Genomic DNA, 13,578 nt, shown 5'->3' on the forward strand with positions numbered 1-13,578 from the left:
ACCACACCCCGCACCCTTTTTAAAATTGATTAAATCAAAAATAAAGGGGTTGGTTTGATGCCAGCTTTATAGGCAATTTGAGAGAAAGCAACACAATTCTTATAAAACAGTATTTTTTTTATATAATAGATAAGGCTTAAGATCAGATTTTTTATGTCTTTACTAAAAACTGTTAGGTTTGCTTTAGTTTCATATCATTCCACAATTTGATCCATTCTAATGATATTTCATATGTTGATTGATTTCATTAGGAGCTAGTGCCTTCAGTAATGAGTGCTGGAGTCCTTTTTACAGCGGATCCCGTAACAGGTAATCTTTTTACACTATTCGAGTTAATGAGGCTAAGACTCGAATATCTTTCAACAGAATTTATCATTATGATGTCAATATAAGTACATAGTAATAATGCCATTAGATAGTCGATATGTCGATATTATATCAGCCATGTCCAATTATAATTAAAGCTGTATAGGTAGTCGACGAAAATTTAAAGACATTTTTTTTTAAATAGCATATCGGTAACATGTCAGCTTTTACAACTATTTTTGTCTCTGTTTTTGTTGTTTGATAAAAGTATTTTTTTGTATGTAATAGTAGAAATTTATGTTTAGAATAGAAAACTAAGTATGATACAATTTTGATAAAATGACTCCGTTTTACTTTTTTTTTAGCTTTTTTCCAACTAATGAAGGAATTCTTGTTTATGGTCAATATATATAGTTTTAATATTCGAATGACTTTTAAAAATGTATAATTAAATTTAGGAAATCCGTCTGTGTATACATTGACCGCTAGCTGGGGACTTGGAGAATCAGTCGTCAGGTACATAAGGTTTAATATTCTAATGCAGCTTTCATAAAATAAATTAAAACCTTTCGAAATTTGTTTTAAACTGTGCATTACTTTTTGTCCAGTGGTGATGTGGATCCTGATCAGTTCAAAATTGACATGAAAAATCATCAACAACCAAAGGTCATAAATCAAATTATTTTTATAAAAAGGGTTTTCAAGTATTTACAATAATTCAAAACCTTTAGGTTTACTTCTGCATAAACATCTATTAAATAAAATGTGATAAACATTTGTATAATTTGTGCAATTTTTATAAAATATGTTCTTTTTTTAGATAATAGAGAAAAATATCGGAGAAAAAGCAGAAATGCTTACTGTTAGTGATACTGACATGCTTAACAAAACAGCCGTAGACAAAAAAGAATTCTGCCTTAAAGATGATACTGTTCTTAAAACTTGCCAGATAGGTATAATCTTCGATAGGTTTATTTAGCTGAAGTTTAAATCCTAAAATAATTTTTTAATTTTCTTACTAAATTGTATTTGCTTGGGTTAGCTGGAATTTTTAATTTTCTATTAAATGCTTTGTTTACTTCAAACTAACAAAAAATGTCATATCTTAAATTTAACTATGTTCATATTACCTAGTTAATTACCTTGATAACTTGGATTTAATTGATCATCTAGAAAAGTCAGAGTATTACCCGTTTGGTATGCTATACTCTAACACCTAAGGATATTAGGTTAAGTAACATCCAACAGACAACGAACTCTTTGAATGTGTGACCTTGATGCTGTGAGTATTGGTGCAAAAAATATGACGTAACAAAAAAAAATAGCCAATGAGAGTCCACTATAAATTTTACCATTGGTCAATAACGGCCTCTCATTGGCTAATTTTTTTTGTTACGTCATATTTTTTGCACCAATACTCACAGCATCTGTGACCTTTGTTAAGAGGTACAAAATTTGCATGGTAATATGGTTTGCCTGTTTATAGACCAATATAACCCCCCTCTCTCACCTTCTCTCACCATTAGTGTAACGCGCCAGACATAGTAGCTGTAGGTACCATTTTTATTGTCTCTAGTAAGGTATTAATGGTATTTTAATTCTTAATATTACTAAAATACAAATATTTTAGGAAAAGACCTTGTAAATGTATATAAAAAGAATCTGGACATAGAATTTGCTGTCTCTGAAAGCGAAGAAATTTACATACTCCAAGCTAGACCAATCACTACAAATCATAGGTAAATACATTGTATCACATAGAAATAAACAGCATTGATTGTATCTTTTCTGTTTCTAGCCAAATTCAAAACTTCAAATATTTTTCGTCAGCTGCAAATAAATTTTTATTGCAATAACTAAAGTTTTGATACTTATCGTCCCAAATTAATTTGATCTGACTAAACTGTATAATATATTATTAAAGATATTGCATTGTTTTGCCACTTTTTATTGTTTCAATGACTGGAAATGGTTTCTTGGCAAGAACATCTAATAACAGCTGAAACTTTGGTGGTTGAGGCTACGACCGTTAAAACCTGTATAGACTATTTTAGTGATAATAAAGATTATTATTACTTATTAGATATTCTGATTGGGAGATAGAGCATGAGTTTGATTCCCCGCTCTTGTCTGAGCATGAGATCTGGACAACAGCCAACCTTGGAGAAGTTTTACCTGGCACAATTACTCCACTCACCAGGTATAATTATAAGTTAGATCATCCAACCTGGGAGAAGTTTTACCTGGCACAATTACTCCACTCACCAGGTATAAATATAAGTTAGAACATCCAACCTGGGAGAAGTTCTACCTGGCACAATTACTCCTCTCACCAGGTATAAATATAAGTTAGAACAGCCAACCTGGGAGAAGTTCTACCTGGCACAATTACTCCTCTCACCAGGTATAAATATAAGTTAGAACATCCAACCTGGGAGAAGTTCTACCTGGCACAATTACTCCTCTCACCAGGTATAAATATAAGTTAGAACAGCCAACCTGGGAGAAGTTCTACCTGGCACAATTACTCCTCTCACCAGATATAAATATAAGTTAGAACATCCAACCTGGGAGAAGTTCTACCTGGCACAATATTCCTCTCACCAGGTATAAATATAAGTTAGAACAGCCAACCTGGGAGAAGTTCTACCTGGCACAATTACTCCTCTAACCAGGTGTAAATATAAGTTAGAACATACAACCTGGGAGAAGTTCTACCTGGCACAATTACTCCTCTCACCAGTCGTAAATATAAGTTAGAACATCCAACCTGAGAGAAGTTCTACCTGGCACACATACTCCACTCACCAGGTATAATTATAAGCTAGAACAGACAACCTGGGAGAAGTTCTACCTGGCACAATTACTCCTCTCACCAGATATAAATATAAGTTAGAACAGCCAACCTGGGAGAAGTTCTACCTGGCACAATTACTCCACTCATCAGGTATAAATATAAGTTAGAACATCTAACCTGGGAGAAGTTCTACCTGGCACAACTACTCCTCTCACCACGTATACATAAACTACCCACTAGTTGAAATGGAAGGGTTAAATTTCCAAAAACTAGTAGCTATAGTTGCATAGGTAAAATGACTATTTCAAAGCGTAATCTTTCCAAACTTGAACAGTCCCCATCCTACACTTTTGCATAGTTTTAAAAGGAAAGTCCTCATATTATAAACTATAACTATTAGAATTAAACGAAGAAAGAAAATAAAATAAAAGTTGATGTATTTAATTTCAGATCAATCGTTGTTCAAATTTTGGATAAAACTCTGCAAAGGGTGAATGCCTTCAAGTCGTACAACAGGTTAAAATGATTATTAATAAAAATTTTAATTACTCTTTAGAAATATATTTTTTAACATCTATCTTCCCCCCATAACCTCTCTTGTTTTTATCATAATCTAAGATTATTAGGTTAGGTCATTTTGGAAAGGTCCTGAGGCGATTTATTGAGGTGCGTGGAGTTAGGTGCCTGAACAATCGTAAAATAAAGAAGATTATTTGGGGTTGTGTAGAAAATGTTTTTTTGATTCAGTGCAGTGGTTAGAAAGATCCTTTGTTAAACACAGATAGACCGACAGACATCCTGTTACTTTAAAATAAAGATTTTACTTGTAGTGAGCTATATTCCCGATTTAACTGGTGTTGGATTGCCTGCTATAAACATCATTATCTTTTGGATGTTATCAATGGAATAAATAGGTAATAGTTATTTATCGCATTGTCTGTAATATGATGATATACATTTTTTTTGTATAGCTAAGAACCAGTTCTAATCTAGCTTATATTAATCGGTATCGAAACCATATTGGAAATAATTAATTTTCCTTGTTTGTTCCCTAATTGAACTCGCTTAGATGGACGTACGGACTTTCTGGTAACGATAATAGAGATTATACGCTTACTTAATCGAAGCATCTGTATAATAAGAATTATTATGCAAAGTTTAAAATCACAAGACAATTCTAACATATCTAGCTTAATAAAAAGAGCCATCCGTTGGTTGGACGGACGAACCGACCCTAATCATATAAAGCTTTGCTATCAAAATTATCCCTCTAGTTTAATTTAATATGTTAAGGTGGCCTGAAGGTTCAGTAACGCCAACAATAAAAGCAATTGATTTTGCTGTTTTTGGTCATGAGGTAAATATTACACATTCTTTAGGAAACAAGGAAAACAAGTAGCGAATGGTCTTAATCTTTAGTGGGGGAAAATTTTAATTATTTTCATTTTTTCATTACATTATTTATCGGTCATTGTCTCATTATTAAGAACCCTGAGAAAAATAAACTCTCTTCCAGTATGGCTTCGAAACTGAATAAAACCCGCTGAATTAGAACCGGTTCTCAGCCATACTAAAAAGTCATGAATATCATCGTAAACAGACTTCTTTCCACGAATATTCAATGCTAAAAAAAAACTGGTTTTAATCTTATGATTGTACATTTTTATATTCGTAGAAAGCTGGATATAATACGATGCTAGACATAGTTTTTTTTGTATAGATAAGAACCGGTTTCTATCCACCGGATTCGAATGAATACGAGAAAAAAAAACGAATACTTTACTTAAACTTCTAGGTTACAGAGAGTTCAACAATAGAATTTGCCAATAAAAGATTCGGCCCCCGAAGCACTCTTATGACAACACTTATTCTTCTAAAGTAAGTTTTTATACATCATACAAAATGGAATTTTAGCGGATACGCCCCTAGAGGCCTCAACGGGCCTTAAGTGGGGGAGGAAGTCTACTCCCCCCTCTCTGAATTGTAGTTTTAAAAAGAAAAAGTAACAAAATCAATGTTTTGGGGGTTATTTTTTTTCTAGGAGCGATTTCTTTTGGGAGGTTACAGAGGTAACTTAGATTCTTCAGTGCAGACAGAAAGACAGACACACACACAGAAAGAAATAGATCCTGTTACTTTCATAAGAAGCGCAGCGTATAAGGTTAACAAAAGCTTCGATGAAGAGAAAATAGTAAAATACTGAAGAAATCACTAAACCTTGTGTGATTAAGTAATCTTACGTTGTGACATACCCCAGAGTATCTACATAGAGTAACTACAAGACATATAATTTAAAAGAATTATGTAACACGACTGTTACCTTTTTGTTTATCGGCTTATTTTAAAAATTCAGAATCGTAAGTTGCTTGTTTAATAACTGCGTCTTCTAAGTGCATAAAAAAATCTGCAGAATTTATTGTAATAATGGGATAAAAATCTAACACAGAAATCTTATAGAGCAGCTTTGTCACCAAACAATAATGTATGTTATAAGGTACTAATTAACTACATAATTTCTATGCAATTGATAATTTTCAAAAGATTTGGAAATTTTTTACACATATTGAAAAAATGGATTATTATTAATTTTAATTAAAATTTCATGCTTTTGTATATTCTTCTTGTACAATGTTTAATAATGATTTTGGAATTTTACAAGATGATAAGTTAATGATTAAGTCCTGTAATGATTTGATTAAATGAAATATTATAATATCATTATTTTTAAAAAAAATTTTGTCCTGAACTAAAAATAATTTCATTTTATATTCTAATATAAAAAATATTTATATCTGGTTAAAACAAGAATAGTGGCATTCATAGGCAGCAAAGCAAGTTAAGGGAAATCATTATAGACTATTCATATACTATCTCAACCTCATTAAGCAGCCAAATTAAACGGACAGAAAGACGACATATTGAGCTGTAGAGTAGGTACTGATCGTACAGGGAATCATCACAGCCTGTTTAATACGGATTGATTGATTCTTGTTAATTTAGGGACGTGATAGTTCAAGACAGAAGACATGCAAGAGAAATGAAATATCTGATGTCTGCCAATCTAAAGAAATCAATTCAGGTTGAAACATTTTTAGATGTAAATCTACTTTTTTAGTCATTTGTGATTGAAATTAATATTTCCAGTATGGCTTCAAAACCGATTAATATCCGCTGGATTATAACCAGTTCTCAGCCATACTGAAAAATCCTATAAAGCTTTGTATTACAGACAATTTTTCGCATATGGATAGGTTTCCGCGGATATTAAAATAAAAATCATAAAGTAATACCAGATTTGTTAGATTTATTTTTTCATTTTAATATCCGTGGAAAGCAGTCTACAATATGATGCAATAAATAACTAATATGTGTGCATTAGATAAGTCTACTTAATAATATATGAAATAAGATATGAATAATACATCACATTTTATGCATGATAATTTTTTCTATGTATATTTTCTTGAAATGCGATTAATGGCCGTTTTCGGTCTTGTTTCTTTTCTAATAATGAAGTAAAATTTAACAAATGAAAACTAATAATAGTTAATATTTCATTGTTATATGTGAAAAGGATTTTAATCAGTTCTATCTTATCAAATTTGATTAAAATTCATAAGAATTGAAAAAAGAAACATAATAGAATTTAAAATAATGATTATGTATATTTTATAACATGACAAGTCAACTTTGTTGATAAGTAGCGCCGTAGTAAAAAAATAATAACATTTGTTAAATTACATGACAATCTTCTATATTACAAAAAAGAACAATGTCCGTCAGTATAATGTTTAAGACCATACCAAGGTTTTAGGCTATTTTCTTGAGAGATGGGACACCTCTATCCTGAAAAAAGATTAAACAAAATAAGGATGCTGATAGGTTATTTTTCAACTGTGGCCTTTTTCGTTTTCAATGCAGTGTAGGTTTTATCTCACATTCCCCATTTGAACGAGACACCTAGAGGGGGGATTGCTAGTACTTAAAACAGGATGTAATTTTGTGTATGTAGCAAAGGATCTCGATAACGGCAGTCCCAGTACCCATTACCAATAAATAATATAAACAACATGTGGTTGTCGAGGAAGAGCCTGTCCGAGGTGCAACTACCTGGAGCCGCAACACCATCAGCAGCGCCAGCAAAGTCTTCCACTCTACTCCTCTCAGAGGATCTCAAGTCAGTGCTTATGAATTTTTATTGTAACTGACCAGCCAATGCCGGCAGGACTGGTCAAAATCTTACTGCTGATGGCCGGCATAGAACCCAACCCAGGACCTGTATACATCTGTCCTGTTTGTCTAGTCAAATTAAAGACAAATTCTACCTCAGTACAATGCAATAATTGTCTTGAATGGGTCCACCATAGAAGACAAAACAACTGCAGCGAGCTTATATCAACCAAAGATTACGACAAATCCTACATATGCCCCTCCTGCAAAATAAATCCTACCCTTTTCTCGGCGGCTCTTCCTCAACCTGTGATAAGTTATCCTACCAAAAATTCATCTAGTCCTACCAGTCACTCAACACCACCATCATCACCCCCGCCACCACCCCCAGTTCCCCCCTCACCCCCTCCTCCACCACCACCCACCCCCATCAATCAAGACGAAGAATATGATCTCAACATACTTCAATGGAACTGCAATGGAATCAGTAACAAAGCAACAGAACTCTCCAACTTTATCCATCAAAATGATATAAAAGTAGCAGTCCTTCAGGAAACAAAACTTGGCAAAAAATCCACCAACCCCACTATACCAAACTTTACGCTAGTTCGTAAAGACCGAACATCAGACAAAGGAGGGGGGCTTGCCACATATATTCATAAATCATTATTATTTATGAAACTTCCTGACATTCCATCTGATGGACACACAGAAACACTTGGAGTAAAAGTTGGTGACACAAACATTTTAAATGTTTATATACCTCCAGTCACTAGCTGCGCCACTGGTTTCAAACCCAACATACCTGCTCTCCTTCCACCTGGAGACGCCCTCGTGCTTGGAGACTTCAATGCTCATGATAGCTTATGGCATTCAACTATTCAAGATACACGGGGATCAGAAATTGCAGATGAAATTGGAAATTCATCTTACTGTGTTTTAAATGAAAATCTTCCAACCAGAGTCCCATCTAATGGACAACCAACATCACCAGACATATCATTGGCATCAACATCCATTGTCACTAGCACAGAATGGAAGACCAAAACCTGCCTCGGATCAGATCACCTCCCAATAATTATCAAAATAAAAACATCTATAAACCCAATAAAAAGTGACTTCAGAAATTACATCAACTTTAACAAAGCAGATTGGGAAAAATTCACCAAGATCACTGAACAGGAAGTTCTGAAGCTACCTGATCCTACACTTATTGATCCTGCTACAGGTTCGCCTGCTATCAACATCCACCAGGCGGAAAAGGCTTTCAGGAAAGTAATCAACAAAGCTGCCAAACGGACTATACCTGGAGGCAGAATAAAAGATATTATACCTGAAATACCCACAGTTACAGCCAACAAGATTAAGGCTAGAGATGAACTTAGATCAACTAACCCAAACTCTCCAGAGATTGCCAACATGAACAGAGACATCTTAAAAGAAATTAAAATCCATCGCAAAAACAAATGGAGAGAAAAAGTCAACGAAATCCATAAAGATTGTTCATCTAAATTGTTCAAACTCATTAAGAATTTGAACGGCAAAAGCTGTGATAGCCACAACAATCAGGCCATTCGCTTTAAGGGCAAATACTTATCCACTGCCAAAGATATTGCTTTCGCCTTTAACAAGCAATATTCATCCATTGTTAAACATCAAAGTTCTAAAGGCTCCAGAACCATCTCCAAAAACATCAAGAAAAACAACCTTGAGGACAACATCAATTTCAACTATCTGGAAACCAAGAAAGCCATAAAAGCTTCTAAAGCTTCTAAAGCAGCTGGTCCGGACAATATCTCCAACCTCCATCTCAAACACTTAGGAGACAACTGTATCAAATACCTCACCAAGATCTTCAACATCTCCATGAACACCAGCATCATCCCCGACATCTGGAAGACCTCCATCATCATCCCGCTTCTTAAACCCAACAAACCTGCAAATGAATCTGACTCCTACAGACCTGTTTCACTCCTCTGTCCTGCAATTAAAATCCTTGAACGACTTCTTCTCCCAACATTAACCAACAACCTCAACATTCCAGTCTTCCAGCATGGCTTTCGCAAAGATCATTCAACAGTCACAGCATTGAATGACTTTAACATCCAGATCTCTAATGGTTTCAATGAGAAAGCTTCTATCAAACCTGATAGAACTGTGCTACTCCAAATTGACCTAAGCAAAGCATTTGACATGGTCAATCATGACAAACTGCTTAAAGATCTAAATCAATCCAACATCCCTGGCGCCCTCAAAAGATGGTTTTGCTGCTATCTCAAAGGTCGTCAATCCAAGGTCAACTTTAGAAATCATCTTTCTAAAAGTCGGAATGTTAGAGCAGGAGTACCACAAGGAGCTGTCACCTCTCCTATCTTATTTAACTTTTACCTCCGCCATCTACCAAACCCTCCCAAGAACATTGTGGTTGTCCAATATGCCGATGACATCAGCATATATGCCACAGGTAAACCACATGCAACACTTGCCGATGCCATCAATAACTGAAGTGCTAGACTTTCTTGAGGAGAGGGAGCTAAAAGTTTCTCCTACCAAATCCACAGTAACCTTATTTACACCAGACACAAAGGAGTTCAAGGAACACCCAATTGTCGTAATTAAGAATGAAGTGGTAAAATTGGAGCTGAAACCTAAACTACTTGGTGTCACTTTTGACACCATGTACACTTTCTGTCACCATATTAAAGCTACAGTGGATTCTGCAAAGACCAAAGTCAACATTATGAAGTCCCTGGCAGGCGCCACCTGGGGGCAAGACCAGGAAACCCTGTCCATGACTTACAAAGCCATAGTACGCAGTGTACTGGAGTATGCTGCCCCAATCTGGAGCCCCATTATCTCCGAAACTAGCTGGCAAAAACTACAAACCATCCAAAACCAAGCCTTAAAAGTTATCACAGGCAACCTGGCTATGGCTTCTGAAGAACACATCCACAGAGAATCTAAAATCCTACCTATCAAAGATCATTGTAAAATGATCTCTAAACAATTTCTGTTGACCAACCATATCCCTGGACACCCTGGATACAAACACGTTCATAAACGTCTACCACCAAGATCTCACTTAAAACCAACCATCCAAAACATGAGACATGAAATACAAGACCTCCTACCTGTATCCAGAGACAACCTGAAAGCAAAGCAAAAGATAATCCATACTAGAGAAGTATCGAGAATCTTGGCTAACTATCCACCCAACAAAGTACTTCAGGTTAATCCACCAGAGGTCAACAAAATGGAGGCCAATCTAACAAGATCTGTACGCTCACAGTTATCTCAACTAAGATCTGGCTACAGTAGATTACTAAACTCTTATTTACACAGAATTGACGATAATATAGAAGATAAATGCCCGCTCTGCAAACAAACCCCCCATGACACTGTTCACCTGTTTAACTGCCCCAAAAACCCCACACATTTAACTGTTTTATCATTATGGACTCAGCCTGTTCTGGCGGCGAATTTTCTGAAACTTGACGAGGGCGTAACTTGAACAGAACACAAAAATTCATCAACTGACGAGATTTCCCCTGGAGGCTAATCAATCAATAAACAACATGTTTTAAAAGTTGTTCATATAGAATTGTGCCAAAATATTTGATCCAAGTATTAAAGTTTGACAGGATCCCTACATATTATTTATAAATACATTACAAATTTTAAATCTTAAATGGAACCCAAAAATACCAACGTCATCAAATATAGAAGAAAAAAAAGTTTTAGAATTTTAAATAAAAACATCTCTATTAAATTTAAATATATTTTTTCCATATTTGTCAGAAGGAGGTGCATTTTATTGCCTTCAATGTATTTTGTTGTTGACTTAATAAGAAGTATTGATTGGTTATTGACTATTCGTAAATATGACATGGTAAAAATTGTCGTCAATTTATGTGGCTATTTTCCCTGCTATTTATAGGTCAGTTCGTTAATCAAGTAGGAGGGGAGGGGTTAAGATCGTTATTTTAGCTCACTACAAGTTTCACTTATTATATTAGAGGAACTGAAAATCTGGTATAAGATCCAAGTGATGAAAAATCCATTATTTTAGGACAAAGATAGCTGTGAAGAGATTATTTCAGAAATAGACAAATTTCTCCCAGTTTTAGGTAACGTAATAAAAAAATAGTAAGCTTTTTCTGTCTCGATAATCACCGATTGTGTTATCCAATATTAGATGTCTTTAAAAAATGGTAATCCAATATTTTTCTTTGTCAGGACGAGCCGCTTTCTTGCATGTAAAGAACAGCGAGATAAGTTCTGCCTGCCAGACCATCGTGTTCCTGGCAATTGCTGGAGGAAAACAGGAATGGAAACCTGAACTTCTCATGGAACTTGCTGATATTCTAACTTTGGGTAATTGATATTGTGTCTGTCAGAATGACTGCAAAACACTCCCCTTATTTTTTAAATAAATTTTAAATATAGGATAAGCGTAGTTTTTCTCCTATGCCTAACCCTGCAGGGCTATTCAGTGCCCAATTCAACCTAACCTAACCTGGGTTAAAGTAATAAAACACGAAAAATACCCTCCCCAATATTTTCAATTTATTTTAAAATAAGGGGGGAGAGGAATGTAGGCAGTTTGAGAGAAATCGTTTTTTTAAATTTAAAAACAAATAAGCAGTTTGACACGCATAATATTCAGAGCAGTGAAATTTGTAAGATTTTAAAATCTAATTATGTTAAAATTAGAATTATTAGTAATGAAGTCAATCTATGTGATAGATCATTTAAAATAATTATCAAAATGCTTTTAATGTAAATTTCTTTTAGATAGTACAAGCGTAGAATCAGCTGGAGTACCATTGGGCATTGAGATATTGACACAGAAGATTAAGAACACAGGTACCCAATATTCGGGAATAGTCTCTTTCATGGCAACGTATTTTTAAAATGGCTTTTTATAGGTTATTTTAGGTTAGGTTAGGTTATATTGGGTAAATGATTGTCCTACAGGGTTAGCCAATTGGCCTAGCAGGGTTAGAGGCCCCCGCAGGGTGAAAAATACGAAGAATCGCCCCTTAAGGTGCGTTGCCATAGAAGGGACTATACCCCAATATTGATAGTAGTGAAGCTACTCTTTTATTTGTTACTGTCTGTCCTTTTGTAATGTAAGGGCGTTGCCGATTTTTAAAGATAGTAAATGAGTTTTTAGTCTTTCAAAAGTGCATGTAATAACAGTACATAAACAATGGAAATTGATGCAAATCCAAGATTCGCCCCTGTTTGTTTTATTTATTAACTTGCGGCTTCACCTCTAGCATCTAGGGGCTCTATATTAAAAGGAAAAGGAAAGGGTAGAAAACAGCAGCCTAAAATAATCGAAACTTAAATCTGATAATAAGATTTAAGAATAAGAAAATAAGCCTAAATTCATCCCAGGGTCAATGTCCCATAAATGGAGAACTCAATCGGTTCAGTAGTTTTCAAAATTTTAGCTACAGCAACCTATTTTGATGTAAGGGTGTATTATATATATTTCCATACTTGTATGCATACAAATTTGTTGTTTTTAAGTTGGTTGGCAGGATGGTTTTCAATCAGCAAATACAGAATCTGCACAACAATGGCTGATTCATAATCTTAATGACGGACTTCAGTAAGATATTTTTTATCTGATAAATTATCCTATTCATCTGATTTTTTAAATAACTATTCCTAGGAAAACAAAGTACCATGTCATAAGATTTTCATCTCCATAATCAAGTCCTAAAAATGTAAGTATTTCCTTAAACAGTATCACGTACTGATGTATTTTTATTCAACAAATATACATTTAATTGTTTAGAAAATTCCCCTATTACGTTTCCAACGGATGAACGGACGGACATTTCGAATTACAAAGTATCTTCGATACTAAAAAGGGAATTTTACTTTTAGAGAATTTTTATCACAGTACGGCCACAGAAGTCTCAAAGAATTTGAACTACAATCCCAACCATGGAGAGAGGATTTTAGGTAAAATTATTTTGAAAAACGAAGCTTTTTGTTATTTGGGTAGGTCCGTCCGTATGGCTGGCCACCTAGCTCGTATTTTAACCATAATGTTCGTACTTTAATTTAAAAACTGTTAATTTAAAAGGTTTTAGATTACATTTTTTATGTGAGTTTATTATCCTATTCGTCTAACTTTTAGAATAATGATTCATACGACAACAAAGTAAAATTTTATAAGCGAAGCATCTCTATTTCCTAAAATGTGGGTATTTCCTTAACCTGTATCATTTCTTCAAGCAGCTTTGCAACAAGTTTACTTTCAAGCCTGTAATTTATCCATTGGTTTT

The 13,578-nt window shown here is 34.4% G+C and overlaps 1 protein-coding gene across 2 annotated transcripts in view; it reads left to right on the forward strand.

Moving 5' to 3' along the window:
• LOC145335007 (rifampicin phosphotransferase-like) overlaps positions 1-13,578 on the forward strand; it is a 39,940-nt gene that overhangs the window by 14,379 nt on the left and 11,983 nt on the right. For both annotated transcript variants that reach the window (XM_080180680.1, XM_080180688.1), the window contains exons 17-32: positions 252-309; positions 765-822; positions 915-972; positions 1,127-1,259; positions 1,937-2,045; positions 2,390-2,506; positions 3,554-3,619; positions 3,934-4,017; positions 4,397-4,460; positions 4,899-4,981; positions 6,104-6,182; positions 11,343-11,400; positions 11,510-11,647; positions 12,068-12,139; positions 12,812-12,893; positions 13,175-13,252. In XM_080180680.1, the coding sequence (XP_080036806.1) occupies positions 252-309; positions 765-822; positions 915-972; positions 1,127-1,259; positions 1,937-2,045; positions 2,390-2,506; positions 3,554-3,619; positions 3,934-4,017; positions 4,397-4,460; positions 4,899-4,981; positions 6,104-6,182; positions 11,343-11,400; positions 11,510-11,647; positions 12,068-12,139; positions 12,812-12,893; positions 13,175-13,252 (1,337 nt within the window). The remainder of the gene's footprint in view (positions 1-251; positions 310-764; positions 823-914; positions 973-1,126; positions 1,260-1,936; positions 2,046-2,389; positions 2,507-3,553; positions 3,620-3,933; positions 4,018-4,396; positions 4,461-4,898; positions 4,982-6,103; positions 6,183-11,342; positions 11,401-11,509; positions 11,648-12,067; positions 12,140-12,811; positions 12,894-13,174; positions 13,253-13,578) is intronic.

Source organism: Acartia tonsa, chromosome 2 (genome assembly GCF_053477335.1).
Source record: "Acartia tonsa isolate MP-2025a chromosome 2, ASM5347733v1, whole genome shotgun sequence".
NCBI classification, from domain to species: Eukaryota; Metazoa; Arthropoda; class Copepoda; order Calanoida; family Acartiidae; genus Acartia; species Acartia tonsa.